Source organism: Pseudorasbora parva, chromosome 18, assembly GCF_024679245.1.
Source record: "Pseudorasbora parva isolate DD20220531a chromosome 18, ASM2467924v1, whole genome shotgun sequence".
Taxonomy (NCBI): domain Eukaryota; kingdom Metazoa; phylum Chordata; class Actinopteri; order Cypriniformes; family Gobionidae; genus Pseudorasbora; species Pseudorasbora parva.
Window position 1 is genome coordinate 12409513 of NC_090189.1, and position 20559 is coordinate 12430071.

Here is a 20559-nt window from a genome sequence, read left to right on the forward strand (position 1 = left end):
TCTTAGCCTTTTTCTCTTGTGTGAAATAATCAACTTTATTCAAGGAATGATATGTATCTCTGTCTTAAGTGATCCAGAACTGTAGTTATACATCGCTAGTTCTGCTAGTTCATATTTGTCTTCAGTTAATGTATAAAAAATACATGGCACTTCACCTATTTCTCAGACTGAAGGAATAAATCATATTGTTAATAATAAACAAACCTGAATTCATTTAATAGGTTTCTGGTATAAATTTGCCAAGTAGCCTAAGTAGTAACACTACTTATATTTTATTGTTTACAGGATACTAAAGTTAGGCTTTAGTTAAAATGATTTGCCTTTCACAAAACAAAATTAAGAAAAATTAAAGATTCTGACACTGTTATGATCTGAATGCTATAGCCTATGCTATGCCATTGTATTTTTTATCGGCTATAATTGCATAGCCTATTTTATCCTAAACTTTGTGCATCATGATATATTATTAGCTTTATTTAATAACACAAATCTATTATACATAACGTTATTTAGTCGTTAATAACGTAAAAACTCCAGGTGGTGGCAGTAAGTATCTGCTCAATTCAATGGCTGGCACGTAAAGAAACGTGATCCTACTGCGCATGCGTATATCACCTCCCTTCATATATCCTAGCCATTGCCATGTAGAGCTCTCTGGCATTCTAGCTAAATCTGCTTCAGTTTTGATTTATTTCCAGGTTTAAAGAAATGTCCGAGCTTGAAGCTAGTGTATCGTGTTCTCCGCAGTGCGCGGAAACAGACAATATCAAAAATACAGACGATATCAATCCAGAAACAGTACAAAACACTAACACCAATATTTCTCAGGTTGAAGAAGGTGAGTCTATCAGTTGAAACCCTTCAAAAACTTCAAAAATACCGTCATATGGAGTTTATTTGCATCGAATGTTTGTGTTTGAGTTGTTTGAGATTGATTCATGGGTGGTAATAAAGCTTAGCGAGCCAACAAGCTATGCTAGGCTAAATATTAATACCCATTATTCACCTTAAACAACCACCACAAAAATCCCTTATAAAATATTGTGTGTGTTTAAGTAGTGCATCGGCTGAGAATACACGATAGGACACAAAACGTGGGTTTAATTAATCAAAACATCGTGTATGTCGGTAAATTCGACGACTAAAGAACAACCTAGCCAGGTAGCTAATGTAGTTTAGCCTGACATTAACCCTTATTCTTGGACATAACAGCTGGTTTGTGCGAATTTAAAACGGTTTAGTGTGTTTTTTGTTTTTATATATATCTAACTAATTTGTCGTCTTATTTAAATTCGAAATTAGTATCACATTATAGGAATAGTGCATCTTTTCTATTGGACAATAGTACAAGCAAATTAACAGTAATAAATCCAAACTTATTTTTATGCTATTTTAGGATCCACAAACTTGTAACATGCGTGACTAAATAGTTTAAACAGAGTACAGTGACACATTCAGGAACAAACAGTTCTATTGAGTGAATTAAATCACCATTTTATGCAAATAATGGACGTGGAATTCATGTAAGTTTGACGAATTTTACAACAAGATGAACATCACTCTTTCATTTAGAGATATGTACAATGCAGCAGTGCAAGAAAAAAACAGCATGCTCTAATTTAATATTTAGGGGAACAAAATATAATTTATGGGTCTAATATTATTGGTGTTTTTAAATATTTCTTAAAATAATGTCGTTTTTGTGTTATAATCTGATGCTTAGATTCAGTTGTAACATTTAAAACTATTGTGTTTTTGGGGGGTTTTGTTAAATAATATAACATTTTAATATTGCTTTTTTTATTACTCATTAATCAGTCAAGCATAGCATGAAAATAAATATCAGTACATTTTTTAATTCTGTTAAAATAATTTGTATATTTTATTTAGACTAGTTCCACTAGTCTTGCACCCTAAGAACCTGATACACTATTATAAGTATGTTTTTCTTGCACACATTGGGCCTCATATATGTAAATATCGAATTCCTTTGTAAATCGTCCGTGAAACCATTCTTGTGTGAATTGTTGCATTTAGAACTGTCCAACAATTTACATAAGCATGAACTCATGAACAAAATTAATTCTGATCATGCTCATTGTTTGTTAAATCATAATTTGCCCAATTATGCAGATTTCTAATGTTACAGTACTGTATTCTCCTTTTCTTGTTGACTAGTGTTACCAAATGTTTGTATCTTTTTATCTAAAACCGGTTTTTAATTTTAAATATAATGCTCTGTGAAAATCTGATTTGTAAAAATGCTGAGATCCCATCTACACAAACCACATCACTCATGCTCCCTTGCAGAAAAATATGTTTAAATGTGTAAAATTTTTCACTTTTACTGTCAGATTTTCCAGTAGGTTCTCACAGTGACAGTGATCTTCTCAAAGGCCTGTTGACAGATAACTTCTGTCATGTGTGTGAAGCAACCTTGATTCACGAGTCCCAGAGAGTTTCTCATTATGAGGTTTGTGAAATCAAGTTTTTGTTTCTCAAAAGGGCTTGTTTCTAGTCATGTTTCTAACACTGCTTTCTCTGCTACCAGGGGAAAAAGCATGCACAAAGAGTCAGGATGTACCTGAACAGCAAAGCTAAAATGAGCATGCCGAGCCAAGACTGTGGAGGCCTTTTGGTATGTAACAGATCATACAGAATATGCATGTATTGTTCTTAAGTGTGGCATGCTTTAATCCTTGTATTGTGTTCTCCTTTGTTATAGAGAGGTCTGTCTGCAGAGAAGTTCTGCGAGCTGTGCAGCATGGTGTTCAGCTCCCCCACTGTGGCCAAGTCGCATTATGAGGGCAAAGTTCATGCCAAGAACATGAGAAAAACCAATCCTCCTCCACCTGGAGGTGAGTAAAATCAGACTAGGATCTGCTGATTTTGGCTCTTCAAACCTACATAAACTTCTCCTTATTCTACTTTCAGCACCCATCCTAGAATCCACATCTCCAGTTGCCCTCCCATCAGTGACTGCTGTACAAATCCCGATCATTCAGGAGCAGAGCGACGCTTCTGATTTGGCCGATCAGGAGGTTGACCTCAGTGACCCCAACAAATACTGTTCGCTGTGCAGCGCTTCCTTCAACAATCCTATGGTTGCTCAGCAGCACTACAGCGGCCGGAAACATCAGCGGAACCAGGCACGACTGGAGATGCTGGACCAGATGGGGGAACAGTCAGAACATGGTATACTTTAATATACAGCTACATCAAATGAATTAATATTAAAATGTATTCATTTATTGATTCAATAATATATACATATGTTTTTATTTATTTAAATTTAATTTACAATTATTTAAATTAATTATATAAAGCATAATTATTTTAGGAGGTCATGAAATCCATTCATGTAAACAGAAATGTTGTTGTCATTTCATTGATATTTGAAGATTCATGTTTGAGGATTTAGATTTGATATTTGTTTTATTGCCTTGTTTTTAAACCCTCACACGTAGTGAACTCCCTGACTTGCCCGATTTGCTGTCTGACGCTCAGCTCAATAGAGATGTACCAGGCACACATGCAGGGTAACAAACACTCAATCAAGTGAGTGACGCCACTCTTGTAATTTTCATTTGATGCCTTATTTTGTTTTAGCCTTTAGGGGTTGGATCTTGTTTTAGGAAATTAACTGCTTTCATTAGCAATAGTTCGATATACCGGCCAGACCAACTAGTCAGACATTTTTACATTGTCTATATAAGCATGGATGCTTCGTGAATGAACATTAAAATGAAATATTTTAAATTAAAAATGAAATCAGAATTGATATTATTTACTTTATAAATATGCCTGCATAAATAAAATATGCAAAAATACCATAGATTTTTTTTCTTTTTGAATGTGTAAATATGTAGGATTAATAAAATGTGTTGTAAATGGACACATTTCCTGTTGACTTTAAGAAAATTTAAAGGGATAGGTCACCCAAAAATGAAAATTATCCCATGAGTTACTCACCCTTAAGTCATCCTATGTGTATCTAACATTCTTCTTTCAGACGAATGCAATCTGAGTTATATAAAAATATGTACTGGCACTTTTAACCTTTTTAATAGTAGTGAATGGCTTTCTTGATTTTGAAGCCCCAAAAAGTGCATCTATCCATCATAAAAATACTCCACACTGCTCCAGGGAGTTAATATAGGTCTTCTGATGCAAAGTGTAAGAAAAATATCCATATTTAAAACTATAAACTAAAACAACTAGCTTTCGACAGACGAGCACACGCATCGATTTACGGTAAAAGTGTAACCGCTGATACGATGTATGACCTATTGATGAACACAGAAGCACAGAGGATAGTGAAAAACGAAACACAGATTACAAATTAGAATTTTTAAAGAGAAATGTCGGATTTCGATATAAAAGAGGAGGAGCGTGATTTTGTTACCAGCAGTATTTGTTTGGACCGCTAGAGCAGAGGTGTCCAATCCTGCTCCTGGAGGGCCACTGTCCTACAGAGTTAAGCTCCAACCCCAATGAAACAGCTGAACCAGCTAATCAAGGATCTTTCTAGGGATACTAGAAACTTCCTGCAGGTGTGTTGAGGCAAGCTGAAACAAAACTCTGCAGGACAGTGGCCCTCCAGGACCGAGTTTGGACACTCTTGCGCTAGAGGCATCAAATCTTACACTACTCCTACATCCTACGTCATACATCTCGTCAGGGGTTACTATTTTGGCGTAAGTCGACTTGCTTAGGCCGTCTGCTGGAAGCTAGATATTTTGGATTTAAAGGTCCCATTCTTTGCGTGTTTTTGAAGCTTTGATTATGTTTACAGTGTGCAGTATAACATGAGTTATATACAGCACTGTAAATAAAATATCTCGCTTGGCATTGAACTTTGAGCTTTATAATTTTACAGGTATTATTTATGCTCTAACAGCAACATTTCACACTAACTAAAGTTTGAAAGATGGAATCGCAAAGAACGGGACCTTTAAATATGATTTAGATATTTTTCTTACAAAAACCCATTACTTTGCTTCAGAAGGCCTTAATTAACCCCATGGAGTCGAATGGATTACTTGGGATGGATGAATGCACGTTTGATTGGAAGATATATATTTTTAATATAACTGACTGCGTTTGTCTGAAAGAATAATGTCATATACACCTAGGATGGCTTGATATGTAAATCATGGGGTCATTTTCATTTTTGGGTGAACTGTGCCTATAAGTTTTCTTTCTTTAAAGGTCCCGTTCTTTGCGTGTTTTCGAAGCTTTGATTATGTTTACAGTGTGCAATACAACATGAGTTTATGTTTCGCGTGTAAAAAAACCACAGTATTTTTCACACTATTTACTTATCTGTACAGCGCTGTTTCTTCTGTCCTAAAAACGCCCTGATGATTTCCTTGTTCTATGAAGTCCCTCCTTCAGAAACACGTAACGAGTTCTGATTGGGCCAGCGCTTACCGTGTTGTGATTGGACAGCAGCTTACCGCACTTTGCCCGGAAAGGTCCCGCCTCTTAACATAATGGGGAGATGCAAGCGCTGAATGCACGCTCTTCTCCAAGCGGGAGAGCAACAAGACCACGCTTCCTATTTTACGTGTACTTTTGGGCGGAGGGTTAGTCAACAAACGGTTCTAGTGACGTCATTCATGCAAGGAAGTGCAGGGGTGTAGTCCAGACCGGCCGTTCGCTGTAGGCTTTGAAAGGGAACTTCTGTTAAATAAAATATCTCGCTTGGCATTGAACTTTGAGCTTTATCATTTTACAGGTATTATTTATGCTCTAACAGCAACATTACACACTAACTAAAGTTTGAAAGATGGAATCGCGAAGAACGGGACCTTTAAAATGTTCAATTATTGCTATTACTTCTCTATTTTACTTATTTGTCTATGCTATTGAAAAAACCATGTTGTTTGATCAGTAGATTATATGCAACTCTTTTAACTTTGTCATTCATCTCGGTCCTTAGAGAGAAGAAAGTTATGGAGCTGTGCAAATCTCAGAAGAAAGTGTATGACTCCTTCCAAGATGAGCTGGCTGACTACATCCAGGTGCAGAAGGCCCGGGGACTGGATCCCAAAGCAGGGCTAGGCACTGTGGGACAAGGAAGCAAGGGTCTGGATGAGAGTGCAACAGAAGGTCCACCAAAAGCGGAAGAGATGCCTCATCCTGGCCAGTTGATGCCACGTTTTCCGCCTCCTGGTTTCCCTCGACCTCACTGGCACCCACAATTCCAGTCTCAGGTCACTCAGTTTGGCTTTGGGGTGAGAGGCCCTGTCCCGCTCTATCGGCCAGGATATATGCCACAATCCCGTCCTCCATTCGTACCTGGTCAACTATATAAAAAAGGGAGGAGCCCTGAGTCATTTAGCTCCTCCTCTTTATCAGGCTCCTCCTCCTACACTAGCAGCAGTAGTGACAGCAGCAGCAGTTACGACAGCAGAGAGAGGCGGAGACGGAAGAGGAAGATGAGAAAGCGAGGGAAGAGCAGAAGAGATCAGGAGGATGAGTCTGATACGGAAAGGAGGGGGAGGGAAGGAGAAGCTGAACGAGGTGAAAGGAAAAAAAGGCGTAAGGGAGACAGGAGAGGAAGTGTAGAAGGAGAAGAGGATAGAAGTAAGAAATGGAAGGAGAGAAGAAAAAGAGACAGAAGCTCCAGTGAAGACGAAGAAAGCAGAAATAAAAGAAGATCAAGCAAGAAAAGTAGGAGGCACGGGGATGGACAGCATGCAAAGAGACGAAAAGAAGAACTCTTGGAGAAACAAGAGGTTGAGGTGCAAAACGAGCAAGCACAGGGAATGATGGAGGAACACGTGGAGGAAAGGACAGAAACAAAAGATGGCAAACAAAAACACAAAAAAGAGAAGAAAAAAGGAAAAGAGAAGATGAATCAAGAAGACAACAGGACAGAGGAGGAACGGCTCTGGGATGAGACTATTCTTGGTGTTTTTTAAAGACTATTCAGTAATGGTTTGACAATATTGTTGTAATAAAACTGCACGGGACCTCAGAAGAGCACTGAAATCTACTGGACCCATCTGACTATTTATGCTCCCCGAAGTACTCTTAAGGCCTTTCTTTCATATGGAAACTCATCTGCTCTCAGTTTCTTTTTATGGAATCAAAAATGAAAATTTTGTCACCATTTAGTCACCTTCATTTTAAACCCATATGACTTTCTAAAGTAGTGGAACACTAAAGTAGATGTTTTGAAGAATGTTCATGCTACATTTTTCCAATGTAGAGAATGTGAATTTAAAGCTGTCAATCTCTAAAAATATCAAAAAATATGTAGTCAATACAACTTGCGCACTGTTTATGTGAGTTACAGGTCAAAATGTATGTTGGGATTCACTGAAAATATTGATTTCCGCAATTCCACATATTCAAATGTTCTGTGATGCTCAGGAACCTACAGCCTGACTTAATATTTCACAAGTTGTTTGAAGTACCTGGTACAGAAATTGTGCTTTTTGTCATTTGTAGAGCTCGGCAGAATCCATCCACTCATAGTGTGGAAAAGAGCAGCATAAACATGCTAAGCCTCTCTTTTTGTGTTCCGCAGAATAAAAGAAAGTCATACCAGTTTGGAATGACATGATGAGAAAATTATGTGAAAATTTTCACTCTAAGATGAACTATTCCTTGAAATCCTCAGGACTATAGACTATATAGGACATCTCTAGAGCTGCACTTACCTCTTGGAGATATCAGTAGAAATTTTATACCTTGTGGTGTGATGCAAAAACACACTGCATGAGCCATCCATCCATGTATCCTTCAACTTACTTCATGCTTTGATCAAATAAACCCCTCTCACGGTTTATATCAGCAAAGATTTAGTATTTGTTGGTACATTTTTTTCTCAAAAAATCTAATACATGAACATTTCTTTATGCTCATGACTGACTTGTAGCGTTTTCACTTTTAGCCTCAAGGGGATGCTGATTGCCAGCATGAATGCTGTATCTGGATCTGCTAGAAACGCCTTTCAAACCCTGACTGTGTTCAAGAATGATGTCAATGATGAACTTCGAGAATAAAATGAAGAGTTGTCTGAATAGAGGTCAGATTTATGTCATAAACCTTTCTTTGTGTCAGAAGGACTCAGACTGCAATCGATTGTTTTGTTGCATTTTTGTGTGTGTGAAACTAATGTAACATCAGTCTCATTTGATGCAGCAGCATACAGGAACATTTTTGCTTGCAGGTCGAACAGGTGCAGGAGTTGAATGAGGACACGCTTGCTACTCTGTTGACCTCTTTCTTGTGTAGAGTTGCATTTCCCTTTTTGAGAGTTCAAACTATTATTACAAACAAGAAATCATGGGTTGGTTTAATGGTTGTGCTGTGATGTTCCAATGGCTCCATTAAACAATTCTCAACTCAATTCAAAACTTTATGACTTCTCAGGGTACATTTTTATTGTGGGAAGATGATTGTGATATGAAATGATACTTAAATGCATAAGCTACGCCTTATTCATCACACTCGCTTATGTAATTTTCTAACCCTCATGTAATTCTAAAATTGTATGTGAATTGGCATCTAGGCTGCAAGCATCAAAATGACAATAAAAAGCGTCATAAAATTATCATAATAGACTTATAGCCCATGATTTACTCACTCTCAAGCCACCCTATGTGCATTTGACATGGGAATGGGGGTTATAAAGGCCTACTGAAGCAAATCTTTGAGTTTTTGTAAGTAAAATATCCATATTTAACACGTTATAAAGTAAAACAGCATTCGTCGGACAGCCTTCCGTATTCAACTTACTGAAAAAGCCTAAATTGCGCGATGGTAGAATACGGAAGGCGATTTGCTGGATGCTAGATGTTTTTCTTTAAAGAATGTTAAATATGGATATTTTTACACATATTTTTACACAAGCCCATCGATTCGATTCAGAAGGTATTTATTAACCCCCTGGAGCCGTGTGGATTACTTTTTTTAATGGATGGATGCACTTTTTTGGTCTTCAAATTTTGGGCTGCCATTCACTATCATTATAATGCTTGAAAGAGTCAGGACATTTTCTAATATAACTCTGATTGTATTCGTCTGAAGAATGTCATATACACATGACTTGAGGATGAGTAAATTATGGGATCATTTTCATTTTTGGGTGAACTATCACTTTTATATAATTCGATTTCTTTCTGAGGGATCATGAGACACTGATAACTGGCGTAATGGCTGTTGAAAACTCAGCTTTGCCATCACAGGAATAAATTACGCTTTGATATTATTCAAATAGAAAACAGTTATTTTAAAATGCAAATATATTTCATAACATTACTATTCTTGCTGTAATCTTTTTTTCACCAAATAAAGCACCCTTGGTGTGGTTAGCATAAAAGTCTTCTTTCAAAAAGGCAAAAATCTGAATTATTCCAATCCTTTGACTGGTATGAATGAAACGACATGATTGTAAGTAAATGACTGAAATTCATTTTTGCGTGAACTATCACTTTAATTTGCATGCAAGATTAATTCTAATATTTATAATTCTATCGATCGTATTTGGATCTTTAGATGCACTATTCAATTGTGGATCCAACACCTGTATCTTCTCACAGCATTTGTACTTCAGAACTATATGAACTTTTTTCCTAAGCTTTGTAACCACAAAGTTGAAAGCCCTCCATCGACAGTTGCATTGAAGCGTTCTCTCGAGCCCCCTGAGATCTCCTGTTTTCAAAGAATCGTGTGGTTCGGCTCCCCTGTGTCTTTGTCGTACCCTCGACCTCCGAGGCATGTGCGTCTCCCACATCCTCTCCTCTTTACGACCCCTCCACAGGCCCATGAGCCCCTTCAGCCCTCCTCGAGAGACGAGGGCCAATGAGCGAGATCTTAAAGCTCAAAACTCCCACACAAGCCCCCCTGAGCTTCAGGCTCCAGTCCCACACACTCAAAAAAACAAAACAAAAACTTAATTAGTGCAGTTTATCTAGAACGTGGAGTGGAAAACGAGCACGTTGGCTTGTTAAATGAGTTGAGAAATGTTGTTTATGGACAAAACCAACGGTTTGACTTTGTGATGCAAAAGTTTAGCTGTAAGTTGGGCCTGCATTTTGGTTCTGAAGGTTGTTTAGTGTTACTGACGTGAGGCTTGAGTGTAAATCTGGTGTGGAGTAATGAACATTTATTATGAATATGAACTAAATGTGTACTTCCAACCTAGAGGCCTTAGAATAAACTACATTCTGCTCTATCGATAAATGAATCCAGTGTAAAAGTGGTTTTACTTTGTGAAAAAAAAGATGCATTCTAACATGCATATTTATTGAGCACTTTTTTGTTTTGTTAGTTTGATCTAACTATTAATTCAGACAATATGACATGAGATTTGAGTACATATAATGTCATAAAAATGTTATTCATTACTACAAGAATATTAAAATATATATATTGTATCCATATAACTCATAAAAGTATTTAAAAAATCATTAAAAAAAAAAAACATTTTCTTGATTTTCTTCTGTAAATAAATTCAAAGAGTTAAAAAAGTGTAGGTTATGGAAAGCCATCTCAAAGCCATGACATGATAAACAAAATTTTATTATAAACAGTTTATTATAAACGTGAAGCCATGAAAAAATATTTTCTCATGTATAGAAGATATTTGAAATAGAATTTCATCATTAAAATATTAATAATCTAATATTGATAATGTGTGTGTGTGTGTGTGTGTGTATGTATATATATATATATATATATATATATATATATATATATATATATATATATATATATATATATATATATATATATCGTTTATAGGGCCATATAATGTAATGTATTAAGATAAGCTGTCAAACATTTTGAACACATTTCCGTCATCTATCCAGACAAATTTGCATTGTGTTCATTCCATCTTAGTCCAGGATAAACCATAATGTCGCACACTTTTACTAGGCTGCTTACGATGCTCAAAACAAAATCTATAACCAAACCGTAAATGGGGAATGTATGCAGCCTATCAGCACTTTCAGGTGAAAAGATCTTAGTTTGCCACACTGCAATATTGTTGGTTACATGCCCCTATCTGTACTTTTTTAGTTTTAATGTGAGCATTGTATGATTCATTTATTTGATATGCTGTTTATTTATTAATCCAGCATTAACAGTGTTGAGTTGGATCTGTGATTAATTTCAGTCGTATCTTTTTTTATATTATGTGTTTGTGTTAGATTTGACGCGGTTCCAGCTGCGGTGCTCTGCGGACAGATCCAGGTGTTTCTCAGGTCGCACACCTGCATCTGGGTTAAAGATCATTTTAGGGAAACCATTTAGGGTTCAGCGTTCTGTTTCAGAGAAGAGAAGAAGAAAGTAGGCTATTTTAACATTCACTCGGAACAACTCAAATAATAGAATGACCTGTGGGTTTTAAATTGAAGATCATTTCAATTTTTGCATGTCAGTTTAAATCCTCGAGCTTCAGCAACTTGACGCACGAGAGTGAATGATCTAGAACCTTCTAAAATCATCTCATTTTTGTCAGGATGTAGTCAAAACAGATGTTACGTCCTCAAAATGTATTGAAATGACATACTATCACATAATTATTAAAGTTCACTATTTCATATCATAATTGTATCACAATTCATTCTTTAGCTACAGTGCATTGGCAAAATCAGCCTAAGCGCTGACATTTAATGTTTCTTTGCATGTACAATATAGCTGGTATTTACTTGTTAACGAAACTTGAAACGTGTTTTTCTGAAAAGTCTCCTGATTTTTCCTTGATGTTTTATGTGTGTGTGTGTTTCCTCTGACTCATTCTCTGATAGGCTGTCAGTAATTGGTTTATCGGCCCCACACACTGCAGGCCCTCCTTTTCAGTGTGACACATGAAGAACAGAAAGGAAAACACAGACACATAGTTGACAGCTAACGCACGGACGCCCAAGGATGACCCTCTCTTGCATGTGCTGTTATTTGTTCATGTGGATGGCAGGTAAAAACCTTTTTTGCATTATATTTAAGAGCCGTCAAACTTAAGATCTGAAAATGAAGTGCTACAATATGAGCTTAGCGTAAGGAAGTCTGCACTGCACAAATTAAAGATAATTGCTGATGGCCGTTATATATTTTATTTGAATGCTGAATATGAATTTTTGTGACATTCTGCAAAAAACTGTATTCTTAAAGATTCTTTTATAATAAAATTGTGGTGGCCTCAGTGGATCGCTGTAGGCCCAAAGGTGTTTCGCATCCTAAGGCAATTTATAACATTTCTTATACAACTGTTTGTATATTTTGCACACAAAATACTTACATATTTCGTAATATATAATCTTAAAGTTTTAAAAATCAAACGTTTACCTTTCGATGGTCCACTTTAGACATTCATTCTACTATCTATGACTAACTTTGCAACTCAACTAACTTTCATTAAAGTAATAGTAGACTGTTATGTTCGGGTTGGTAAGTTGACGTAGTTGCTAAATTACTTATTGTCAAATTCTCTGTTGCAAGAGCATCAAAATGCAGTTTTAGCAGATATTAAGCAGACAGTCTGCTAATACTAGTTGACATAAAGTTGCAAAGTTACTTATAGTTAATAGAATGTCTAAAATGGACTTTTGAAAAAAGTTTTACTAAGATAATCCATTATAACTTAGTTGCACACAGGTTTATGTATAACGGATTGTTCATTTTCACATTTATTAGTGTTGCGCTGCTTTTCAAAGTACATATAGTTTCAAAACACCTTTATTGATGGGAGACATTTGCATATATGCTAGTATATGTTTAAATGTCAGGGGGAAACAATTAAATAAATAAAAAATCAATTTGTTTATGATTGAAATCCGATTCTCTAAAGCCTCGCTTTCATGCTTTCACATTCTTAACCTATTTATTTTTTTGTACCAAACATAATTTTGCATATTGTGTGACTGTTTTTTCATTCTCTGACATAAATTAGAATGTTCTTTCTGCTCACACTGTATGAATCTATGCCCACATACATGCCACTTTCCCCCAGGCACTGATAAGAGAGGAAAACTATTTTGCAAGAGGACATAGACAACATAAATTGCCTACCCAAGAGTTCTGTATAATCAGGTTTCCATTCTTACATAACAAGGAAACTCACTACTAGCTCTCTATTGTCTATCGTAAAAATGCCTTTTCAGTTTCTAATTCTATGTTTAACCTTTGTGTTTTTTTAGTGTTGTGCTTTCTACACAGTAAAAATGATCAAAAATATCTGACTTCAAGCTATCATTCACTATCATTGTCCTTTGAATAGGTACCATTTTAAATTTCTTGAAGCTAAACTACGCAGTTGAACCTGAAAATCAAAATATGCATAACGAACAAATTAAAAACAGTGCTACTGTAATATCAGCTTAGCATAAGGAAGTCTGCAGAAGTCGAAGAAAATTGAGGACTGCCTTTGTATATTTTATTTGAATACTGAAATCTAATTTTTTGTGACGTTCTGTAAAAATGGCATTCCTAAAGAGGAATTATTCCAATGTCCTTTGAATAGGTAACATCCAGAGACTTCAAATTGAATGTGGCTGAACTACGCAGTTAAGCCTTAAAATCTAAATGTGCAAAACGAACAAAGCAGGACTCATGATTTTTTCTTTGTGTCTTTTTAAGTGGTCGTTCAGCCCTCCTTCCAAGCTACTTCGAATATTTTCTACTCCAAAATCAATGGAACGGAAAGTCTGCTCTGTGAATGTCCGGATCATGCCTGCCAGGAGGTGTTTTGGTACCGGTACCTTGAGAGTGAAAAAACTCTTCAGTTTCTCCTCTATGTCAACAGTGCGGGCAGAGAGCAACATGGAGAGAACATCAAAACCTCTCAGTTCAAGGGCTTCGTGTCCACCGGACAAAAAGTGGTCTACACCCTGCGCATCATGGAGATACAGGAAGGCGATGCAGGCTTCTATTCCTGCATTTTTAAAACTAAGAATATTATTCCTGCTGGATATTACATCATGCCTGGAGGTATGAGCCGTGCTCTCCTTCTCTGTTTTCGTCCCCTACCCTGGTTTTTTCTCATCCGAACTTGAGTTTCCCTCTTTTGTTGTTGATGCTTTGAGAATGGCGATTTTAGGCTGAGGAAAGTCAAGAAGACCAAAGCAATGAAACTGAGATGCTAAATGTAGGTTTACAGAGTCATCTTAGTACAATCACAAGAACATTGAGGTTTCCATCCCTGAAGTGAGAACATCTTCACCTGGCGTGAAGGTGGAGATGTTTCCAAAGTCGTTGTCCTCTTTCATGGGGTTCTAAGAACATCTCAATCATGTAGTTTAAAATAAATGAGTGATGTGATACGAGAGATTCAAACAGCAGTAAAGTATTGAGACGCCAAGATATTTGGCCTGAGAATCCCGGAGTGCCGTTTAAGCATTTTTTATTTGTCTTGGATCTTCTGGTCTGTAAATGTTCATGTTAGTTGTTTCTTTAATGCCCATTTCGTTCGACATTAAAAGGTCTGACTTTTTTATTTTGAATCAGTGTCCACAATGGAGCAAATGCTGTTTGTTCAGTCTTGAAATAATTTTTTCTTTGCACTCCAGTGAATCCTCCAACAGTTCAGCCGCCAACAGTCAAGACCCAGAAACCTGTGAAACTTTGTCCTCGCAGAAATCCCAACTACTCACCTAAAGGTGCGGACAGAGGCATGCTGATAAGCTGCTGATTTCTTGTGGTTTTAAACTGCTACATTTTTTTTTTAACATTGTATTTATTGGGTTTTAATATTAAATTTCTGTACAAAATACAGGATAGACTGTACAGATCTTTCCTTGTACAAAACCCTATAACATACCCCAATCCCCACCCAGTGCCACAAATAAACCATAGACACACTGAACAAAAGACATGGAAAGTTATTTGACATTTAAGTACTTTGTCCTGTTGTTATACCAAGATACGAGAGAAAGTTGCCCCAATGTTTTGCAAACAAATCTTGACGTTTCTTCAAACGAAATGCTATTTTTCCAGTGGTACATAGGATGATACTTCTGTAGTCCACATAGAAGAAGACGGAGGTTTAGGATCCTTTAAACTGCTACATTTGATCGGTTTCTTTGTATTGTGTTGCAGGCTGTGAACATCTGGTGCTTTGGCCGGGAATTGGTGCTCTTTTGCTTTTGGCCATTACCCTTGCAGGCACACTTTTCTACTTCAGTCGTGAGTACACACACAGAACTCGCACATGTCCTGTTTACTCTTGCATGCATTGTTTCAAATGCTCAGATGTCCATTGTTAAAGTTTCTGTAGTACTTCTCAATACTTATACAGGCAAACCACAATTATTCAAACACCAGATATGATTTTTTACGAGTGGGTGCAGGACACTATAGTTCATTTATGTAAGTGAGGATAGCAAAATAAAGTAAACTGTGATATATTACACCCAAAAATTGGACTAGAATTGATAAACATTTTGGACCAAAATTATTCAGTCACTTTGACCTGAGCATGTTTCTCTGAAGTGTTTTTCCTTTAAATGCTAATGCGGCCTTTTACACCACAGACTGAACAAAATGAAGCATTGCTTGGGTCACTGGTTGACCTAAATTAGCATTATCTAATTGTGTACTTAAATCTGACAGCTGATTGGTTGATTGTAATTCATTACTTACCTTTCTATCAAAGTTATCTGACATTATTAAGATGAATTTGTTCTGACACAGCTCAGCTCTGAGTTCTTGTCATATTTTAATACCATTTTCTAAACTATAGGGAATAAACTGTGATAATGTGAAACAAATGTTAAAGGTGTCTAAATAAATGTTGGTTTGATTGTAGTTCAGCAACAGTTTAAATACTTTATAAAAAATGTGTCAAGAAATTAATTCAAATAGGGATTTTATTAAACATTTGTGTGTGTGTTTTTACATTGAAACAACAGGTCTACCTAAGAAATGCAGACATCGATTCACCAAGTAAGTTGAGAAGAGATTTCAGTGTTTCAAATAATCATTAAAATGTATTTAATGAATGTTATTTCTAGGAGTAAAACATCCCTTAATTCACCCAAAGATGAACATTTTGTCATCATTTACTCACCCTTAATTTGTCCCAAACCTGCCTTGTTGCATTGTTCTGCTTAACACAAAAGAAGATATTGTGAAGAATGTTGGCAACCAAACAGTTGATGGACCACATTGACTTTTTTCTGTACAATGGAAGTCAATGGGGTCCATCATCTGTTTACTTCACCTTATTCTTCAAAATATCTTCTTTTGTGTTCATCAGAAGAAAGGAATTCATACAATTTTGGAATAACTTAATGGTGAGTAAATGACAGAATTTTCATTTTTAGGTGAACTACCCCTTTAAGGGGTTAAATGAATGAAAATAAGCAACTAAACAGTAGTGTTATAACAGTAGTGTTATAGTTATATAAAAATAAAGTGTTATAGAAGATCAGAGGTGTCAAGTAACGAAGTACAAATACTTCGTTACCTTACTTAAGTAGAAATTTGGGGTATCTATACTTTACTGGAGTAGTTATTTTTCTGCCTAATTTTTACTTCTACTCCTTACATTTTCACGCAATTATCTGTACTTTCTACTCCTTACTTTTTAAAAATAGCCTCGTTACTCCTCTTTCATTTCATCTTGTTAAAAAAAAAATGCAGATAAATCGCGTCATCCGGATAGTGTGAATTTGATTGTGGTTGGATGAGAAGTGTAAACATATACCAAACCAACACCCTATTGGTTACTACGCGATCTATCGAGCCTGCACATGACTCAAAGCACAAATCACACACGGTTTTGCCAAATTGGGCGGGTTCCAGTGGACGAGCACGCACTTTCTGTCAGTCAGCGATCAGCAGCAGACGCGCTCGCCTCATTCATGACAGACAGGTTTTTAGCGCGATAACTCGTTGTAGATGTATTCAAGTGATCGCTATGCTAAAGTGGCATACATACAGTATATACACAAGCCGTTTCTACAGTAAGGAGTGGGAGGACGTGTCCCCCTCACTTTTAATAAAATGTATTTTCGTCCCTCGCACTTTTACTGGGTCTCACCGATTCTAGTCGACCCGCTCCGAGCGGGATTCGAACCAACGTTACCCTGCGCGGCGACGGCCAAATTAACAGGGACGCTCAAAACAGCCTTCTCTAATCTCGGTTGATAGAGCACTTTTTGAGGTCACGGGCAAGTGTATTTACATAGAAACCAATGTGAATACATTAAGATTTAAAATCAGAGACAAAAATTAATCTATGCATGACCTGCTGTCATTTTATTCACATCTAAATATGAGGAGATCGCTCTCACAGAAAGTCCAAATTCCAAAAGTGGATTCGTAGAAATAATACCCTGTCACGCTGGAGCTGCAGCTGAAGGAAAACAATCGTTATGAGTGATGAAACGTGACGAAGATAATCAGACGAGTGCGACAATATATGCTTTATGTGTGTTTTTCAAGCTATCTCAATGTAGCCTATTTATTGACAATAAAGTAGCCTATCATATGAATAATGCAGCTTTTTTAATGTTTAGTATCTTCTGCTCACCAAGGCTGCATTTATTTAATCAAAATAGTTATAAACAGTAATATTGTGAAATATTGCTACAAATTAAAACAGCTTTTTTCCTATGTGATCAAAGCTGAATTTATCATTACTCCAGTCTTCAGTGTCACATGATCCTTCACTAATCACTCTCATATGAGGATTTTATAATCAAGAAACATTTATGATTATTATCTGTGTTGAAAACAGTTGTGCTGCTTTAAAATGTTGTGTAAACCATGATACATTTTATTTTTCAGGATTCTTTGATGAATAGAAAGTTCAATGGACAGCATTTATTTGCATTTATTAAATAAATTATTATCTTTTGTAATATTAACAATATCACTTTTGATCAATTAAATGCATTTCTGATCAATAAAAGTATTAATTTCTCTCTTTTTTGATTTTACCACATGTTTAGATGGTTTCCACAAAATTTAAGCATTACCATGAGCAGCACAACTGATAATAATCATAAATGTGTGTTGATCATTCCTTTGAGCCCTGCACAGACCCTGCACAATCCTATGACACACTCCTGGAGTCATTCAAATAGTTCAGCTTTGTTTGTAATGTCCATGTAGTTCTAATTCGTTTAGTTTCTTTATTAAAGTTAATTTAGAAAAATGTTTGGATAATTTTTTTTTGTAATTTTTTTTAAAAGTGACAACCAAGCAGTCAGCGGCTGACAGTGGGTATGAGTTTAGGGGTGTAAAAAAAGTCAGGGCCCGTAGTGCGCTAAAGCGTCGTTAATCTGGCAACACTGATCACACATGTAGCCTACATTTACATTCCAATAAAGGTTATTGATAACATTACTTATAGGCAACTAGTCATATTCCGCTTCAGGAAACACATGTTAATTCTCAGCAGTACACATAATTGTATATTTCCATTGTACTAAAATGCATTCATTTTCAATGGGTATATATGCAGCTGAAGCAGGTAGCCAGTGCCTCCCAAATTTTTCAACATTAACATTTTAATATAACATTTTAGTCATTATGGCCTTTAGAAAAATGTTTTTTGAGGAGGTGGGGTAGTGCGCTATATGCCCCTGTGGTGTGGCCTAAGCTTTGTCTTTAATGGCATTTTTTTCCTTACATTACTTTTACTTTTATACTTTAAGTAGTTTTGAAAACCAGTACTTTTACACTTTTACTTAAGTAAAAAGCTTGAGTTGATACTTCAACTTCTACAGAAGTATTTTTAAACCCTAGTATCTATACTTCCACTTGAGTAATGAATGCGAGTACTTTTGACACCTCTGTAGAAGATAGTCTATAACACAAAGATAGTGTTATAAGATAGTGTTATAGTTATATAACACTCGCGTGTCGCGTCTCACATCAAAGCTCTTACTTGTGTGTTTGCATTGGCTCTGTCTTGATATATTGGCCTTATAAGGCTCATTGAAATTTTGAGAAGCACTTAAATAATTAGTTGTTTGACTATATCTACTTTTTAAGCTTTTTTAAAATAAACTTTACTGCCATTTTCTCCATAGGACGAATCCGTTGCGATGAAGTGGACAGACTGTTCCTCTCTCTTCAACAAAAAGTATCTACAACTTGAAAAACACATTACAAACACTTTACAATAAGGTTCCATTAGTTAACATAACCGAACGATGAAAAACACTTCTAAAGCAATGCATCTTAATGTTAATTACAACATTTACTAATACATTATCAAAAGTTAAGTTTGTTAATATTATTTTAATGGACCTCAGCTAACATGAACTAACAACGAACATTTGTATTTTTATTAACTAATATTAACAAAGATGAATGAATACCACAATAAATGTCTCACTCATTGTTAGTGCATTAACTAATAAGACCTTACTGTAAAGTGTTACCAAAAAAGTCTAAATTCAGTTTTTGTCTTATATATGCCTGACTTACAAGCACTCTTATTTTTTGTTGTGGTGTTTTTCTTTCCAAAGCACACCTGTAGAAGTCTATAAAACTAGCGTGTGTGAATAAACATAATTGCTTAAAGGGATAAATCACCCCAAAAATAAAAAAAATCTGTCATAATTTGCTCACCCTCAAGTTGTTCCGAATTTGTATGAATGTCTTTATACTGCTGAACACAAAGGAAGATATTTTAAAGAATGTTTGTAAAAAATGGGGCCCCACAACTGTTTGGTTACCGACATTCTTCAAAGTTTCTTCCTTTATGTGCAACAGAAAGTTTGGAACAACTTGAGGGCGAGTCCATGATGACAGAATTTGCATTTTGGGGTGAACTATCCCTTTAAATGTACTCACAGTTCAGTGTCTCATTGGGCATTATTCAACCAACAGTCCACTTCATGAATTAGATTCATTGTCTGACTTGTCTGAATTAAACCAGAGCTGAACGTACCACCAGGAGGACCACAAAACTAAACCCATTTTTTGAGACTTGAGTTTTGTTATTGAAATCACAGCATGTTAATTTTGCCATTGAATGTACAGTTTTCTGATTATTATTTTTTTGAATGCTTTAAATATTATGCTCATTAAATAGTGTGTAATCATTGTAAAATTGAACTTATGTTTTCTCTTCATTGAGTGTTTATTTGTCTGTGATGACACTTGTTTGTACTGTGGGGGTTTTATGGTGTCCCCCTGTCTTACATATCTGAGGGTGTGTTGGTTTATGTGTTTGGGTGTCATCAAGTTTCCCTCTCTGAGGGTGTGTGCTCCTTTTATGAAACTATACTGAATGATATTGCCCAGTGTCTGATCAAAGCAAGGCTGATTAGTTTGAAATATGTATGCATCAACAACTCAATGCAACAGACTACCTTAATAATTGCACATTGATAGTTAATGTGATGAACTACACAACACCTGTGGTTACTCTGCTACGACACCTGTGTGAATTGGGAACTGACTTTATTCATCCTCTAAAAAAATCGAAACAAAAAAACAGTAAAAAGCTGGTAAATGCACAACAATTAAAATACAAGACGAATGTGGACAAATGTAACATTTACAATGAAAAGGACTATTTAAGGGAAACACAAATACAGTCAGAAAATAATAAAGGGTCTGTGTCGAATTAACAAAATGTGG

General features: G+C 36.0%; 2 protein-coding genes across 2 annotated transcripts; both read left to right on the forward strand.

Moving 5' to 3' along the window:
- The first annotated feature begins 631 nt into the window (after positions 1-631).
- On the forward strand, positions 632-8568 carry zmat1 (zinc finger matrin-type 1). Its single transcript, XM_067423806.1, has 7 exons — positions 632-838; positions 2355-2473; positions 2552-2638; positions 2726-2858; positions 2935-3195; positions 3468-3558; positions 5945-8568. The coding sequence occupies exons 1-7, from the start codon at positions 709-711 to the stop codon at positions 6927-6929; spliced, it is 1806 nt and encodes a 601-aa protein (XP_067279907.1). The 5' UTR covers positions 632-708; the 3' UTR covers positions 6930-8568.
- cd8b (cd8 beta) lies at positions 7938-20048 on the forward strand. Its single transcript, XM_067423807.1, has 8 exons — positions 7938-8041; positions 11172-11310; positions 11772-11938; positions 13597-13947; positions 14526-14615; positions 15055-15141; positions 15867-15900; positions 18999-20048. Exons 3-8 carry the CDS (start codon positions 11893-11895, stop codon positions 19015-19017), a joined length of 627 nt encoding a protein of 208 aa, XP_067279908.1. The 5' UTR covers positions 7938-8041; positions 11172-11310; positions 11772-11892; the 3' UTR covers positions 19018-20048.
- Positions 20049-20559: the final 511 nt, after the last annotated feature.